At 34.1% G+C, this 18,396-nt stretch overlaps 3 protein-coding genes across 3 annotated transcripts; 1 reads left to right on the top strand and 2 right to left on the bottom strand.

Annotated features, from left to right (window-relative positions):
* Positions 1–4,286: 4,286 nt before the first annotated feature.
* On the top strand, positions 4,287–10,336 carry LOC131610669 (actin-related protein 2/3 complex subunit 5A). Its single transcript, XM_058882673.1, has 4 exons — positions 4,287–4,444; positions 4,532–4,604; positions 4,869–4,969; positions 7,510–10,336. The coding sequence occupies exons 1-4, from the start codon at positions 4,347–4,349 to the stop codon at positions 7,643–7,645; spliced, it is 408 nt and encodes a 135-aa protein (XP_058738656.1). The 5' UTR covers positions 4,287–4,346; the 3' UTR covers positions 7,646–10,336.
* LOC131615058 (F-box protein At2g26160-like) lies at positions 9,867–10,370 on the bottom strand. Its single transcript, XM_058886573.1, has one exon. The coding sequence runs from the start codon at positions 10,368–10,370 to the stop codon at positions 9,867–9,869; it is 504 nt and encodes a 167-aa protein (XP_058742556.1).
* A 5,240-nt stretch (positions 10,371–15,610) lies between these two features.
* LOC131615057 (pollen-specific leucine-rich repeat extensin-like protein 2) lies at positions 15,611–16,392 on the bottom strand. Its single transcript, XM_058886572.1, has 2 exons — positions 16,266–16,392; positions 15,611–16,095 (listed from the first exon to the last, which is right to left on the bottom strand). The coding sequence occupies exons 1-2, from the start codon at positions 16,390–16,392 to the stop codon at positions 15,611–15,613; spliced, it is 612 nt and encodes a 203-aa protein (XP_058742555.1).
* Between the last annotated feature and the right edge of the window lie 2,004 nt (positions 16,393–18,396).

Below are 18,396 nucleotides of genomic sequence, written 5' to 3'. Positions count from 1 at the left end.
AGGATCATGTTATAATTAATGGTCATCTTCACCATGAAACTTTCTTAAAAATATGCTTGAACTATCTAAATTTTATTTATATATATTTTCTTTTCTCTTTTTTCTACACTTTATATTTAATGGTCATCTTCAAATAAAATTTAGTTAAGAGAAAAAAGAATATACACTTACATATTTATTTACCGTGACATTGCACTACCTTAAATCTCTTTAATTAAATTAATTAACATAAAATAAAAGACACTTCATTGTAGTTTTGTTTATCATATTGTACTTCATTCATTAAACTGATTCTCATTTTGAAAATTTCTTTAGCCACCTCCCTATGGGGGTCACCCCCAGCGAAGATTCCAAAATACCCCTGCTTCGGAAGTTCATTTCCGAAAGCGTCTTTTTTTGAAAAAATTGACTTATTTCGGAAGTTCATTTCCGAAAACATTATTTCGGAAGTTCACTTCCGAAATACTGCGATTTCTGCAGATTTATCAAAACACTCCCCCTCCCCCAATCATTTACCCTAAATCAAAACAAAAAGTGGCAAAGGCGAAAATTTGTGCAAACAGAATTCCAAAGCTGCATCAAGGCTCCAATCACACTGCTAAACAACATTCAAAAGCCCTCAATCCTAACACTTTGTAAGTTTTGAAATTTTTAGATATATTATTCAAATGCATGTTATTTAGGGTTTTAATTGCATAAATGATATATGGTTAGGTTGTTAGTAGTATTTAGGTTGTTTAGAAGCATTTTGATTTGGTTTGAAATTTGGTTTAGGGGTCTGCCATGGAAGTTGCAGAAAACTCCATCGCAGGGGTGTTTCGGAAGTTCATTTCCGAAAACACCTCCATCCCAGTTTTCGGAAATAAACTTCCGAAATGTATCAGAAGTTCAAATTTTTTTGTTTTTTATTTTGTCTCGCATATTAATCGATTTCAATTGTTTACAGGAACATGTCAGACAATCAACCAGCACGCAGGACTGCGTCTTCTAGAGAGGGTAGGGAGTGTCCGTTTTAATTTGCAAGTACTTTATTTTTAACGCCTTTGTTTATTGTGCCTGTTTCTTTGAAGTTTGTGTCCCTTTCTTCTTTTATAAAAGGAGGTCTCATGGACCTTTCTTTCTTCATTTTTACGCAGGAATGAGTGGCGCTAAGGGAAGAAAGGGTTCTTCAAAGAAGGAGGTGAAGGAGGTGAAGGAGAAGAAGAAGGTTTTGACTGGTTCTGCTTCTCGTCCCCTGGGGGTCCATGGCTCGGACGTGCAGACTCAGTCTTCAGGCGTGATCAACGCTGATGGTTCTGATACTGAGTGGGATGAGGATTGGTATAATTATCTTCATTCGGAGGAGTTCGCTCGTCGGGAAGAATAACGTGTTTTTATTTTGTTTGATGTGTATTTTGTAACGCTCGTCGGGCAGAATAACGTGTTTTTGTTTTGTTTGACGTGTTTTGTTTAGTTTTGTTCTGATTTCGGATTGTATCGCACAGTGTTTTTGTATTGGATTTATCATCTTAGTTTTTGGATTGTTCTGATTTCAATATGTAGATTCTTGGATTTCATCGCCGCGAACACTATCCATCTTCTGGATTATAAACATAGAACTTTGACTTTCCCAGCGCACCCCTTTGTTTGATTTTTTTGTAATGACGTCTCCTGATCAGGTAAGAAATGTGGACACATGTGCCTACGTAAGCCTTCTAAGACGGTTACCTTCTAAGAAATGTGGTAACACTTTCCTACTTAAAAGCCTACGTAACAAAAATTGGGAAGCTCCACAGCCACGCCCTATTTAAAAGAATAAAAAACCTTTTGAAATTTCGAAGTTCCCTTTTCCTTCTCCCCACCACTCTCAGACGGTTAACTTCTAAAACACTTTCCTATTTAAAAGCTTCTCACCCATTTTTCTTTCAAAATATCCCAAATCATTTTCGATCCTAAGTCTTCTTCTTTGCTTTAACGTTTTCTATCTCTTGTTACTGCTTTCATCACAATGTCTCGCCGCGTTGGAGGAAATCATCCCGAAAATCGCCGGAGTCAACCATCTCCTGCACATTCTCAACAATCATCCATCAATGCTGCAGGATCAGGCCGTGGTGGTGGTGGCTGTGGCTCTCGCGGTGGACGTACCTCCAATCCTTCTTCCTCCGGACATCCACCTCCTCCGTCATATGCTCCGGCCCCGGTTACCTCTCCTCCGTCTGTTGTTGCAGCTCCGGTTGTTCGTCCATCTGTTTCAGCGCCGTTTGTTCCATCTGTCGCAGCGCCGGTTGCTTCCTTGAGTTCGGCTCTGATCTCCATCGAGAGCCTGACTGCCGAAGTTAAACAGAAGGCTACTCTAGAGTCGGCTCCGTCGTCTCAGAAGGAAAATTGGGAAGGAAAATTGGGAAGGAAAATTGGGAAGGAAAATTCAAGTTCGTGCTAATCATTTTCAGTTGCGAGTGGCTGATAAGGATCTACACCACTATGATGTAAGTATAGTTTGCTCATAAGTTTTTTGTTGTTGTTTATTATGTTGGTAAGTTACAATGTGGTATGGATTTCTAGAGGATTAGGACTTTCTAACCTGTTGCAGCGTCTCCTCCATCGTCTTCATCCGATTAAATAAAGCGAATCGTTCTTGTTTGTTATTTTTCTTATGTCCAGACCTTTTTTCGGAAGTGCATTTCCGAATTCCTCCAAGGGGGGTGAGTTCGGAGATGAACTTCCGAAACACCACATTTTCTGAAAATGTAACTTTATTTCGGAGATGCATCTCCGAAATCAATATTTTATATTAAAAAAAACACGTTTTCGGAAGTTCATTTCCGAAAACACCTTTTTTTCAAAAAAAAGTACCTTTTCGAAAATGAACTTCCGAAACAAGGGGTAGTGTTGTAAATTCACCATGGGTGAGCAAGAAGATTAGGAGGTGGGTGAAGAAATTTCCCTCATTTTCTCAGTCCAAACTGTCTTGATGTTTTTAAATTTTTTTTACTTGAAAATTTATGACATATCAATTTTTAGTTACATACCACTTATAAATTTTACTTTTCAAATTCTATAAAAATATTATCCGAAAACTTACTACATTTCATTTTTTAAAAATGTATCACTAATTTCAAATACAAAATTGCAAGAGACTACTAACTATTTAAATTTAAAATATAGAGATCATTATCTCTAATCAACTAAATGTGAATCAAAATTTTATTTAAATGATTAGAGTACACCAATTCTTACACCTAATACATACTAGTATCATATATACTATTCACCGTATAAATACGGTGACCATGATATTCCGTCCTAAAATAATAGGTTGTGTCATTAATCAACTATTTTTTTTATAATTCATTAACCACTTTCACTATTTTATTAACCAATAAAATACATACTATTAACCATGTTCTGACACTAAATTATAAATGTATTAACCAATTTTTTTACACTATTAACCAACTTTATTTTACTATTTAATTTTTTATTTTTATGTTTGAGAACTCATTAACCAAGTTTTTTTTACAGTACTCATTAACAAAGTTATGAACTATATTAACCAACTTTATACATAATATTAACCAAAATCTGAGTTGTATATACATTAATTTTTTTATTTAGAATATATATTAACCAAACTTTGAATTGTATTAATCAAATTTTAATATTAATCAAAGTAGTTTTAGAGAAAAATATATTAAAAAGTTAAAATAATATGAATACACTATTCACGTATTTGAAAACGGTGTAGTGTATATATTTGATGTATAAATAACATTTTTTTTAAATTAATAATGAATTTAATTGAAATACATCGAAAGTAAATTTACACCGTCCTTTAATCATAATTGTTAAATTATATTTATGGTATATATGAGTAGTTGTGATACACTGACCGTGTAAAACTTTTTACACCGATAATGCATATAAATTAATCTTATTAATAATTAATTAAAAATAAAGAGCATTTAAATGAAATGATAAATGATCTATTTCAGTTTAATCAAAAGTCCTGAGTTGAACCCAACTCTAATATATATATATATATATATATATATATATATATATATATATATATATATATATATATATATATATATATATATATATATATATATATATATATATATTAAATTTTTTAATAATATAACATAAATTTAAATAGTTATATAAAATACAAATGAAATATAGCTAAAATACACATTAAGAATATAATTTTTGTAACTGTACTTCTACAGTCAATTTTGATACAAAGAATAATATCGAAAGAAGTAAATTATAATAATCACTTTTACATTAGTCATCTAAACATAAATTAATTCACTTTCAATGTGTTGTTAATAAAAACTTGTTGTGCAAAACAGCGAAGATCAATGGCAGGGTCGGAAGGATTCGTTGAAGCGGATAATGCCGAAGCGATTATCACTAGAATTGAACATAAAACTCTCAAGATCGAAAGCTTACTCAAACAGTAAGTTACATCATTATCCCCTCTTTTTCTTCGAATCAAATACTGAAATTTTATATATAATCATTATTCATTTCTATGCAATTTTAGGTTTAAACCCGTCGAAGCTCTTAAAACTGCTCTTGAAGGTACCTATGCCATGACTAGTGATGAGCGTTGCAAGGTTCTTTTTTCCCCCTTACCCTTTTTATCTATTTTTGCATTTTTTGAACAAAAATTGATACTTTATTACCATTTTGTGCTTGTACTTGATTTGAGTTATTACAACTGATTCAGTGTTTTTTAAGCTGATTTCCACATGTAAAGACTAGTTTTTTTTTTTTTTTAATAAAAAAAAATCTTTTTGGTGAGTATTGTTGCAATTGAAGATTTCAAATATATGTTGAATTTGCAGTATTTTTTCATGTATCTTTATATTTTTTGGCAGTCGGCACATTGGATTGTTGTGCATAGAGCAATAATGGCTATAAAAGATGTCGATGGGATGCTTTCTTCCTTGGATCCTGAATACTATGACATCCTAATGAAGTCAGTATTATGTTTCAATTCATTTTTACATGTTTATTTTAACTTTGATACATTCTCATTCTTTGCTCGGAATATGATGGTATAATTTTGATAATCTCAAGTTTATAGTTAGTGATTCCATGCATTCAACCGATAGAAACTTAATTCACACTCGATAGGAATAGGATGCTGTATATAGGTTATGAATTTAGAAAAGATATAGAAGATTGTTTACTTCCTGTCAAGTTCAGTTTGCCTAAAAGAGCCTTTTAATCATGAAATGAGATGGAGGGTATACTTTGCTTACAAATATTATTCACAAGAAGCCATATATCAAGCCCCTGGTCTCCATGCTTCATGAGTTTCTAGGCATCTCGCATCTGTGTCCTTGGAGGGACGAACACGGAGTGCCTTGAGAATTGTTTTTTTAGGGGGCTCTTGATACCTAGGGTTTCATACTTAGACCTGATAGATATTTTTTTGCATAAAGCTAAAGCATTTTACAGTCTTCTTGTTCTTGGAACCTTTAAAATAAGTAAAGAAAACAACTTCAAAATTATGTGGCTGTATCCAGCAGCTTCCAAACAGCTTGCTATGAAATTGCCTTTGTACCTCGTAACACAAAAGGCGGTGTCTGACTGTCTGTATGTCTATTTCCAAGCCAAAGCCATAACTTGAGAGGCAGCTTTAAGCTCCCAAATTATTTTGTTTCATCTGTTCTTAATGGATAGTGATGAAAAGAATTAGAAACAACTAACTGAAAAAAGGAATTTTAGGCAAAAGATCTCAATGGATCTGAAGTCTAAATAGCCGTCCACACCTTTACTTTAAAAGGCCTAAGCAGCCTCAGAGTATGTCTTCAATAACAAACAAGACTCTAATAGCCCTTATAGAAATTCATCATATCTCAATTGAGAGATTCAAAAAGGGTGTTGATCTCTACATAAATGAATTTTGTCTCTTTCCACCTCGTTATATTCACTTTAATTCCTTAATCACACTTGTCACTCTCCTCCTACTAACCACCTTGTGAAATGTAGTAAAATTAGCATACCCCCTATGATAGAACCCAATTGAGGAGCGAAGGCCCAAATGGTGAAATTGCATATCAACAGAAAAGCCCAGCGTTTTGGAAATATTGATAATGGAATTATTTCTGTTAGGGCAAGAGAATATATTTTTGTGTTTAAGCTTGGCTTTGTGAGTAGTTAGAAGCTTCGGGAAGAAAGTGAGACTTGTGATTGAAGTATCTTCAAGTTTGCCATCATGTGTTATGAATATTTTAAGAAATGTTTAGACATTGCTTAGCTTTTACTTTCATAGCTGCTCTTGGTTTTTAGAGGGAGACTTTAGCTTTCTTGTGATTACTTTGAGGTACTCAGAATCTGATGAACTCTATGCAGCAGCCAACCTGAGAATTGATCTAAAGATCATTGTTTTTACTAGAGAGTTGACAACTGAATTTATGATGAGCTGCATTGATATTGCAATACTAACAAGAGGGTCACTTGAACAAAAGAGACAGGTTTTGGAGGATCATCAAGTGCTAGTAGAAAGCTTTTTTCTATTGTGTTTTATGCAAATGGGAGGCTATCCAAGCTGAAGGTGTGTGAGGGAAGAAGCAAAGGGAGGATGGAAATATCAATGTGAAGAGGCTCATATACCTTTCTGTGTACTGGAAGACGAACAGTAAAAAGGAAATGACATTGGTACATTTTTATGTTCTTCATGTATAGATCTTTCCAATAGTGGTGACGGTAAAAGGTTTAGTTATGCTACGGGAACTTGTAAAGGAGGTGACCTTAGATATAGTGAATTCTTCAAATGGGGGCTTATTCTTAGCTCGAACTTTGATTGATGACAAATTAGCTCCTTTGCTTGTGGAATATAGTATTTGTAGGCTGCTACCCCAATGCAGTAGCGGGTGTGTGGAGGAGTCGATCATCCTCAGCAGTAAATCTGCCCAAGGCATCCAATTCGCAGTACGGATCTCACACATTATCAAAAACAAAACCTCCTTATAGGGTAAAACCATACTTATTCACTCATTCAAGTCCTATCAGTTAAATCATTCACTCAGTCAGTTTCCTGTCTATAGATTAAATGACTCAGTAGTAGTAGTATTTTGTGAACTGTTTGTTGAACTCTCCAGGCCGCGAATATCATGATTCTTATTTTGTGAACTGTTTGTTGAACTCTCCAGGCTGTGAATATCATGATTCTTAATTGCTTCCCATTTATGCTTAGTTCTCAAATAGTTGCTTAAAAAATTAATTGCTTATTCATCATATATGGTCTTACACATTTAAAAAAATGGACTCTCATGAATTGTGCTATCTCGCCTTGGTACTGAAAATACTTCCAAGTGGAAATGCTTAAATTCCTCGAAGACGAAACCTTACCTGATAACTCCACACCATTTGCTGCAGCATTTCTATGCTTGCAAAAATTACCCTACCCTGTAGCATTTCTATGATTGATGATATAGTAGATAGTTTCTGGTTACTATTGTAGATAATCTATGATATTTGCTTATTTCCACCTCTGTTTTCTGTCCATAGGTATTTATACAGAGGCTTATCTACTGGAGATCGTCCAACATGTGACCAATGTCTTCGAATTCATGAAAAATTGACAGAGAGAGCAGGCCATGGTTGCATTCTACGTTTCTTGACTGATACTGTAAATACAGTTTGATTTTCTTAGCAATTTTTATTCTCTTCCTTTTGTTGTTGAGTTACCTTGCATGTGTTTTTGCATGACTACAACAATCAATTTACTGGTTTGGTAGGGGTGTTCAAAAATATGGTTACTGAACTGAACAATTTAATTTAAACAATTCAAATTCAGTTTAAAACCGATTCAAAACCAATTTTCTTTTATAAACTAGTTAAATTATATAAATTAGTTTTTCATTAAAAGAATTAAAAAAATCAATTGAGAGTAAAAAAAATTGAAAATAAAAAATAAAAATAATTTTGAATTTTTTAAAAAAGTTTAGAATATAAAAAACATTTTTTTTAAATAAAAGAAATCAGAAATAAAAAATTTAAAAATATTCACCATAAATTTAAAATTATTTATTACATTGAAATAGATAATTAAATGAATGAAAATCTTTAAGAACTACAACATAAATAGTTTTTGTTAGTTTAGTTTATCTTTATTTTCCAAATATTTTAGGTATTTAAATAAATAAGTCTCAATCATAAAGTGATGATATTATTATTACAATGTTATTGATATTGAATGGAGTAGTTGGTTGCAGTTCAAAGAATACAATGTTACAAGAAAAAATAGAATATAATGCAAATTTCAATCCAAACTCTTGCAGTACGAGTAATGCAATATTTCATTAAAACGACGGCATATATAATCCACTGAAAGTTTCTCTTTTTGGAAAAAGCGAGTAATATTAACCAAATGTTAAAATTGAACAAAATTAATGATAAATAGATAAATTATTTTAAAACAATTTTATTCTATAAAAATATCTTTATTTTTCGATAAAAAATAATATAATTTTTATAAAATTTTAAGACAATTCCATTTTACAAAATTTAAAGTAATTAGAAATTTTAAGACAATTCCATTTCTATGCCTCTTGGATGGACGGTATATCAGCGGAACCTTTTTCCTCATTCACTAATTGATTTTGCTATTATGTTATATATTTGAAATATATTTTATTGACGATTCAACTATTAAAAATATTATGCAGAAGGTTGATTTGCGTAGATTGGAAATAGCTGCATTGCGGAGATATTTTTCTAGTTGATATTAATGTCATATTTGGATCAATAATAAATTTGACAAAATTATGGTAAAACCTTCGTTGAATTGAAACTACTAAATAGCTGTAAACAACTATTGTTACACAAATAGCAGTAACCTCATCTTACAATAGAATAGTTTAATTCTAACTTTATTACAATCAATCTAAACATGCAAACCGGAAATGTGTGCTACGCTTATGCTAGTTTATGGAACATCAAATTTGTGGTATCAATTATGTGCTTACTGAGTGAGAAAATGATGAAACATCACATCCTTAAGCTTTAAAAGACAATCAAAATGGTACTGTGTGCTATGCTTATGGAACAACATATCCTTTGGTTTTTCAATAAATTTTTTTGTTAGTTCTTGGAGTTCATTGCTTATGGATGTGGTTGGTTGTCATAGTACAAGAGTTAGGATTAAGTATTTTATTATTCTTGGTGTTAATTGCTTGAAAATTCATATATAGTGTTTACTATACTTCACTTCAATATGGTAGGCAGTGAGTGATTACTATGTTGCTCCTGAGGTACTGCGTCGGGGTTATGGCAAGGAAATAGACATCTGGAGTGAATACATCATATTGTATATTCTCCTTAGTGGTGTACCACCTTTTTTGGCTCATATTGTATATTCTCCTCAGTTCTGGGTGGTAAAATCAACTTGTAATTTCAAAATGTGATACTATATTTATAGTTTTTGGTTGAGATTTTGATGAAAAATTAACACATATATGGTGTGGTTAATTTTCTTTGCAGAAACTGAAAAGGGAATATTTAATGGCATATGTAGTGTTCACATGCCAAAGAGTAAACCACACTCATTGTTTAGACTCCTTTTCAATGCAAAGTTTAGGTTATATAATTTAACTATGTTATACTTTTCTGTTTAAAGATCAGAATCATTGGGTAAAAATTAAGAACCACTAAAAAACTTCCTTACAGGTTAACAAAATCAACTTCAAGAAGTATAATTGGTAATTAAATAATATACTAATAACATTTGAGAAAGACAGAATGTAATGCACAATAAGACTAAGAATGGGAAGGACCTAATGAAACAGTAGTAAGAACAATCATAGAATGAAAAAACTCACGTTTATCCTAAAGCTTAAATTTGGTGTGAAAAGCATATCATATCATCATGGAGTTAGCTCGACCCAAACTGAATGACCATATGAATTTGACAGATAACCAGGCAATGGCTCAATGCTCTTGTCTGATAAATTATAGATACCAACATCTTTCCCATTAACATAGTCGGTGAAATAGGTGAAATAGATACAATTTGGACGACAACCAACAAAATCAGCAGCACAACAGCAAAGTGAAGATTTGGTCCCTATAAACAACGAGTGTTCTCCCAAACTTTGTATTTGTTCCCACTTGCGCTCATTCCAGTTCATCTTGTAAACCTTAAACCCCACTGTCTCATAAGTAAGATGACCAGCCTGGCGATCATAAATACGACTCTGAATAACCAACAGCATGTCCTCCTTGAACAACACTAAATTGCGATGATCATTCTTGAAATTAATTTTAGTCATCTCAATGTGTGAGATCTGACCAAGACCAGCATCAAAACCTGCAATCATTCCATTTACGTCAACAATCCCAGTCCATAATAACCCAAGAATCATTGCCATTTTTTAAAAATGCAAACTTATTAAAATGGAGCTTGGCGAATACGGTAAAGTCATCTGTATGGGAGGGGCTAGCTGACAAAACAACTTTGATAAGACACATGATATTAGGCGGTAAACCCATTCTTAGTGTAACGGGAAGATTAGGAAGAGGTATTGTGGCGAGTGTAATAGGGTTAACAAGACGAAGATCTGAGGTTTCGTCGAGAATGACAAGCCAGCCATGAGAAGAACCGCAGACAAGAGTTTCAGGAGAAGAATATGGGGCGAGATTGAGTTGATGGATTTTGTTGGCCGAGAGGTCAAAACAAGAATTGTGAGAAAGCATGAGCCATGGGAGTTGAGTTGGTAGATGGAGATAGAGGTGTCAATTTAAGGGGCCAATAAATTTAGGCCCTAGCCCCTATAATAAAAGGGCCTAAAATAATTTTAAAAAAGTAAGCCCTCAAATACTTAGGGCCCAATATTAGAAGGCCTCAAAATTTGAAAAAGGACTATAAGGCCCCAAATAAAATAAAAAACTTAATTTTAAAAAATAAAATAAAATCAAAAAATCAAAAAATTAAATAACTTTTAATAATTTTTTTAAAAAATATGCTTAACGGTGCAGGCAGAAACCGCAAAGATGTTCTCTAACCGAATCCTATGTCTAACTAAAATAATAAAAGTTTGGAACATTTTAATATAAATAAAGTATTAAAGAGCAACAACATTGTGCACTTTGATATTCTGATCGTTTTAAACTACTCTTTTTTTTCTTACTTTCCCAAAAAAACAAATAACCTTTCTTTTTTTTTCTACTTGTTTTCAATATTGTATATCGAGCCTTCTATTAAATAAAGTATCAAAGACGGAAATGAAGTTTCTATGAGTTTTTAAATAAAATAAGGCCCCTTCAATGGGGCCAAAAAAAGATGCATTATGTAAAGGGCCTAAAATTTTAGGCCCAATATAAATCTCAATAATTTGGGGCTCAATATAATAGGGCTTTAATGGGGCCAAATAGTTAGGGCTTTTAATAATAGGGCTTGTTTGACAGCTCTAGATGGAGAGGGGTTTTAGGGACAAAAAGTCTCCATCTGCGACATACAGATCGGAATCGGAGATAATCCGAATAGATTGTAAACTTTTTGGAGATTGATTCAACGATGTCTTGCGGTAACTCACTCCACATCGTCAAACACATGTTGATAGTAGGGTTTGTGCGAACTTGGAATTAGGGTTTGTATCAAAGCATAATAATGATGAAGAAACAGTGCTTTGTGGAATTAGGAACTTCTTTTAGTAACTAGAAAGCACACTATGGGTATGGGCCTTCTTTCCGTGAAAACAAGTTTAGAATTTTGTTTTTTTTAATTGATTTTACATTTATTCCTTTTAAGATTAGGCTAGAAAAATTTGTTGAATCTTTTTGAGTTTGCTAGTACCGGATATTAAAAAAAATACCGGATTTTACGAAGAAATAACAAAAATTTCTGAAATTTTCAAGAAAACGCATTGATTTCTAATAAATATTTAAAGAAATACTGGATTTTTAAAAAATGTTTTTTAATTTTTTGAATTTTCAAAAAAAAAAAAAACGCCGCTAGAAAAAGTCATGATCTGCCGCCATATCTCCTGCTATTTCTTCCACCAAATATACATTCTCGTTCTCTCCGAAAACGCTCCAATTTTGGCTATCTGTGGCCACCACGTGCAGCCACCACCCAGGCACCCACTGTCATTTATGCTCAATAACTCCATTTTTCTTTCCTTTAGCGAATCACCTTCTTTTTCTCATGATTATCTCGCCGTGCTTGTTTGGATTATAATGTTGAAGGTTGTGTTTGATTTTTGATTGGATATATTGTTGTTTTTATTTACATGAGGATGATAAAGGAAAGATGTATGGTTGTTTAAGAATCGCGTTTTTATTTATTGTGTTGCAAAAACCGGCCATCATTGTTGTCGTTGCTGGGAGAGTTGAGAAAGGAGGAAACGTATTTTGTTTTTTTACGAGGGAAAGAGAAAGTGGTTGTCGTGAATCTTTCAATTTTATTTTATTTTTCAGAACTTAAGGAAATGTTTGTTTGACTTGTCAAACTTGTTGGAAATCCACCAAAACTTATTGAGAATTTTTATCAATCTTGATGAACAAGATTGTTATCACTACACAATGACAATGAAAGAAGAAAAGAAATTTAGAAAAGAGGATTAGGGTTTAACGAAAATAAAGGGAAGAAGTGTTGGAACAAGAAATGTCACTAGAAAAAGGGGGGGGGGGGGTTGACTAGTGACCCATTTTTTGTTCTATGTTAAAAATGATTTGAGTAGTTAGAAATGGTAATGACAAGTAAGAAAATAGTAAAGCAGAAAACACACAGCACTTTATACTGGTTCACCAATTTGGTTAGTCCAGTCCTCACACACAGTGAGATTTTCTTATTCCTCACACTATTATCGTAAAGAGGGATAAATGTGATAATTCTTACAGAGCCTCAAAAGGCTCTTACACTTACTAAAGTTTTCTCCACTTTAGATTTTACTACTCTATTTCTTTCAAGGTTATATATCTCTTGAGGATATATAAAATTGAAGTTTTGATACAAAGTAAATTCACTATTTGGCAGTGATAGAACTTTCCTTTAGAAAAGAACTTCTAGACTTTAAGACTTATCAAGAATTTTGTGATTGATCTTTTCTTCTCTGTTTGCTTGCCTTTGCAGTATGTTGTGATGTTGTATTTATAGTCATATTGATAAATAGCTGTTGAGAGTACTTTGTGAGAAGTGTACTTTGAGGCTTCATGAGTTATGTCCTTTGAGTAGATGAACTAGAGGAAGTGATAACACTCTATGTATGTTTGAATATATTTGAAAAGAAATGGTCCACGTGTTTCCTTTTGTTTTAAGTAGTGAAGGCTTTTGAATGATATTTGTAAACATACTCAAGGCATAGTGATATATTCTTTTGTAGGACATAAACAAAATCTTATGAGAGAGTTAATATCTTGAATGACATGTTTTAAGATATCAAACACAAACTTGTAGAGGAGTTAGAAAAATAGTTTGTTGCCCTCAAAACTATATATGTTTTAACATTATCCCCCCTTTTGAGGATGACAAATATTGTATAGATTTTGTTTTTGTGGAAGCTTCCCCTGCAAAGAAGATAATTTAAGTTTTCAAAGACTAATTGTTTTTAAATTTTGCTCCCCCTGATTATATGCCAATATGTTTGATGTTTTAAATTTGTTGGAATAATAAGCTTGGTTAAGACTAAATATATAATACAAAAAGTTCCTCATTTCTTTGTCCATTACATACCAGGTTTACATGGTTAATAATTGAAAGAGGAAAAAGCAAACAAGCTACTTGGTTAGACTACCAAGAGTACAATACATAAAAATAGCAGAAGATAAAAACAAAAGCAAGAAAAAAACGAAAAAAACAGAAATAAATCAAACTTAAGTAATACTAAGTAATACTCCCCCTTTTGACATCCAACAAAAAGAAGGGGGTAGGGGACACCAACAATCATTCCTCAGTATCAGATTTGTTGGTGGAGACTTGAAGAAAAGGAAGTTCAAACGCAGGAATCTCAGGTGGAGGAACGAGAGGAAAAGGTACTGATAGGAACACATTGGAGTGCCAGTCAAAGAAGGCTTGATTTTGACGACCAATGCTGACTATAGCTTTTTGGAGTGCAAAGAGGTTGTCTTGAGAGGAGCTGGCAGTGGTCTGATTTTTCAGTTTTGAAAGGATGGAAAGTATTACGATCTTGATTCTCAAAGGTGTTCTTGAAAAAGGAGGAATTAAGGGATCCAAAGGGTTCTTTGTTAGAACAAGAATTGTTCTGATCAATAATCTTAGTTTTGATGATAACAATGTATATGAATTTTGCTCAAGATAATGTGGTACTCTAACCCTATGCAATTTCCTTTTCAGGAAATATATAAAGAGTATGCACAAATCAGCGCTAAGAAGCTTTGACTCAGAAGGTTCAGTATGCAACTTCAGCACATGGTCTGGCAAGACATCATAAGATGGTCAAGCAGAATCAGAACATGGTCTATTAGAAGCATCAGAAGAACTTGAGTTCAGAAGCAGAAGCACTGAAGTCATGGAATCATGCTCAGAAGCATATCAAGATCAGAAGATCAGAAGATGCTCTGCACCAAGCTGTTTGTACTCTGATGATATTCAACGCAGTATTTACAAAGAACAAATCAGAATCAAGTACTAGATGGCAGGCTACGCTGACTGACAAAAGGAACGTTAGAAGCTATTAAAGGCAATGTCAGTAGTCACAGCAAAAGCAAGCCTCGAGGTAGTTGACAAAACAGTGAAACATTAAATGCAATGCTGTACGGAATACGCAAAGCATTAAATGCTCCCAACGGTCATCTTCTCAAACGCCTATATAAATGAAGTTCTGATGAGAAGCAAGGTTACCAATTCTTAACATTTTTCTGTGAATATTAACTTGCTGAAACGCTGTTCAACTCAAAGCTCAGAAACTTCATCTTCAACCTCACTACATTACTGTTGTAATACTTTAGTGAGTCTAAGCTTAAATCTGTAAGAGAAATATCACAGTTTGTGATTATCGCTTTTAAGAAGCAATTGTAATACTCTTAGAATTTGTTTACATTAAATTGTAAAGGACTAGAGTGATCGGGTTGTGATCAGTATACTCTAGAGAAGTCTTAGAAGGTCTCTAAGCAGTTGTTCCTAGAGTGATCGGGTTGTGATCAGTATACTCTAGAGAAGTCTTAGAAGGTCTCTAAGCAGTTGTTCCTAGAGTGATCAAGTTGTGATCAGAAGACTCTAGAAGACTTAGAAGTTGTCTAAGTGGAAAACCATTGTAATCTCGTGTGATTAGTGGATTAAATCCTCAGTTGAGGTAAATCACCTTGTATAGGGTGGACTGGAGTAGTTTAGTTAACAACGAACCAGGATAAAAATACTTGTGCAAATTATTTTTATCTTACGAGTTTTTGAAACTACACTTATTCAACCCCCCCCCCCCCCCTTTCTAAGTGTTTTTCTATCCTTCATTCTTGAGCGGAGGGTCCATGAGTAGTAGATGAGAGCTCGTCCTAAAAAGTTATTCAGGGTATTTTCAAAAGTATAGTCAGCCTTTTGAGGAGAGGAGAAGAGTGCAAAAGGATTATGTATGAAGACTGATCCATCATCTGGTTGGATAGATGGAGGAGTAGAGTATGTGGTTTGATGATGAGAAGGTATCAAGGAGTACAAAGTTTAGGTATTTGGATCAAAACCACTAGAGTAAGGCAGAGACTGACTATGTTTGAGTGCTTGATGTTGGAAAAGGAGCGTGTCAAGGTTATCATTTATCTCAGCCAGGTAATGTTGGGAGTCTACATTTAGGTCTAAGTCAGGCACAGGTGAGGAGTCATGAGACTGTCTTGGTGAAGGGTCAAACACAGGAGTTTGAACACTTGGAGGATTGGGAGGACATGGTGACTCAATGCAAGTGTTTTCAGTATGAATTAAGGGTGAGGGTGGAGAAACAAACATATTTTCTTCAGGTGAGATAGTTTGGTCAGGAGGAGTGACAAATGAGGGGATGGGTGAGGAGACATCTTGTGAGGGTGGTGGTTCTATAACTTGTTCAGGTTGAGTAGTTGAGACTTGTTCAACTATAGGAGACAAAGTTTGTTCACCAGATGGGGACAGATTTTTGGTAGGGTTACTGGTGACTTTAGCAGTTGATGGAACTGATACTGGGGTCCAACAGAGGAGTTCCCAAACATTAACTCCTCTGAGACTTTTTCCTTTTCAGGAATAGGGTTTTTGGAGGGTCTGACTTTCTTTTTAGGGATGGATACTTTTAGTTGGCATTTTCGTTTCTGAGGATTTGGAAGCAAATGGATGTTCATTTTGCTGAGTCTACATCCATGAATGGATCCAACACCTCTAAAGGAATTTTCTCCTTTAAGAGGAATATTGAAATACTTAAACACCAGACTCAATACCATTCCATAGGGAGCACTTCGACCTTTCTTACGAGCATGTTTCATGAAGTTAAGAATTAAGAAACCTAAGTGGAAAGGGTGACGGTTTAGAAGATGAAAAATCACCAGGACATCATATCTAGAAACTTTTTCAAGACTTCCAGCACGGGGGAGGATATTGTGAACAGAGATTTTGTGAAGGATGTAAGGAATTGGTTTAAGGTTTGATGACACAAAAGGTTTTGTAACGTCAATGAAGAGGTCTAGGTAAACGCTATCTTTGTTCCTACAAATATTGTCAATGGTGTTGGATCGGCAAAGCCTAAAGGTTCATGGGATGACGATGATAAGAAAAAAGTCCTCTCTAACAAAAAGGCAATCAATTTTCTTCAAGGTGCCCTTAGCATAGATGAGTTCTTTCGTGTTTCGGCATGCACAACGACAAAAGAAATATGGGATACATTAGTAGAAACTCATGAAGGAACCGTTGAAGTAAAGATATCTCGATTAAACATGTTGAGTTAATACGAGTTATTCAGAATGCAGCCCAAAGAATCCTTCCTCGACTTGCAGAAAAGATTTGTGCACTTAGTAAATCACTTGAAAGCACTTGGTAAGACTCTTACTACCGAGGAAATCAATCTTAAAATGCTTAGATCCTTAACCAAAGAATAGCAAGCAAAAGTAACCGCAATATGCGAGAAGAAAAATCTATCTAGAATGACCTCTGCAACATTGTTCGGAAAACTTCAAGAATACGAGGCGAAACTCGGAAGACTTAAAAAGCATGAAAGTCAAGAGACAAAATCCAAAGGCATCGCTTTGAAAGTAGATTCTAAAGAAATTAAAAATGATAATCCGCCGGAGGAAGATGAAAACTTCATGCTCCTCGTGAAAAGACTTGGTAAGTTCTTTGGTAAAGATGATAAATCCTCTTCTTATGCAAAAAGAAAGAAACATTTCAGGAAAAAAAGGGCTTCCACTTCAACACAAGATGTCACTTGTTATGAATGTGGTAAGCAATGTCATATAAAGCTGATTGTCCTAAACTCTCCAAAAATGGTGGTTTCAAAGGCAAAAAGGAGTCTAAGAATAAAAAGGCCTATGTTGCATGGGAAGACAATGAGATAAGTTCATCATCTGATTTGGATAGTGACGAAAGTGAAAATCTAATTGTTGACTTCACACCATTCCAATGATGAAGACGATGAGGTATGCTTGAAGTCTACATCAAATCTGTGGTATCTCAATAATGGTTGTTCAAAGCATATGACGGGAGACATCAACAAATTTTCAAATCTAATGCTTATGGCCAAGGGTTATGTTACTTATGGAGATAACAACAAATGAAAGATTATTGGCATAGGCAAAGTTGGTGCACCACCTTTCACATCCATTGAAGATGTTCGTTATGTTGAAGGACTAAAGCACGATCTTATTAGTATTAGCCAACTTTGTGACAAAGGCTTCAAGATCAAGTTCACTAAAGATGAATGCTTGAGGGGGAGTGTTGAGAATCAAGTGTGAGAAAGAAGTCCCACATTGATTAGATAAGGGAAGATTGAACACTTTATAAGTGACATAACCTACATACGTATAACCTTAAGGTTTTTGGTGAATATGTGATGTGTCTCTCACAAAGGTGTGTCCCGAGTGTAAAATGCTCCCTCGTGCAAGTGTAAAATGTTCCATATCCAACGTATACAAGTGTATGCGGAAGAGAGAACTTCCACTTGAGGGGGAACATTCTGGACTCACACTTGAGGGGGAGTGTTGAGAATAATGCAAGTGTGAGTGTGGGGAAAATAGTCTCACATTGGATATGAATGTGGTGACTTGAGCATTTATAAGTGAGAGAATCCACTCACCTATCACCTTAAGGTTTTAGGTGGAGAAGTGGTGTGTCTCCCACAAAGATGTGTTCCTCAAAGGAATGTCCAACAAACAAGAATGCTACTCGCTCGATCCTCCCCTGATTGTTGCGTTAACAGATCCAACCAAAACCATGAGACAATTCAAAGTCCTGCAATCCAAAAAATCAACATTTCTCTCAATAAAAATTCATCCTTA

The sequence above is a fragment of the Vicia villosa genome, linkage group LG6 (assembly GCF_029867415.1).
Source record: "Vicia villosa cultivar HV-30 ecotype Madison, WI linkage group LG6, Vvil1.0, whole genome shotgun sequence".
NCBI classification, from domain to species: domain Eukaryota; kingdom Viridiplantae; phylum Streptophyta; class Magnoliopsida; order Fabales; family Fabaceae; genus Vicia; species Vicia villosa.
This window is presented reverse-complemented; position numbering and strand designations above follow the sequence as displayed.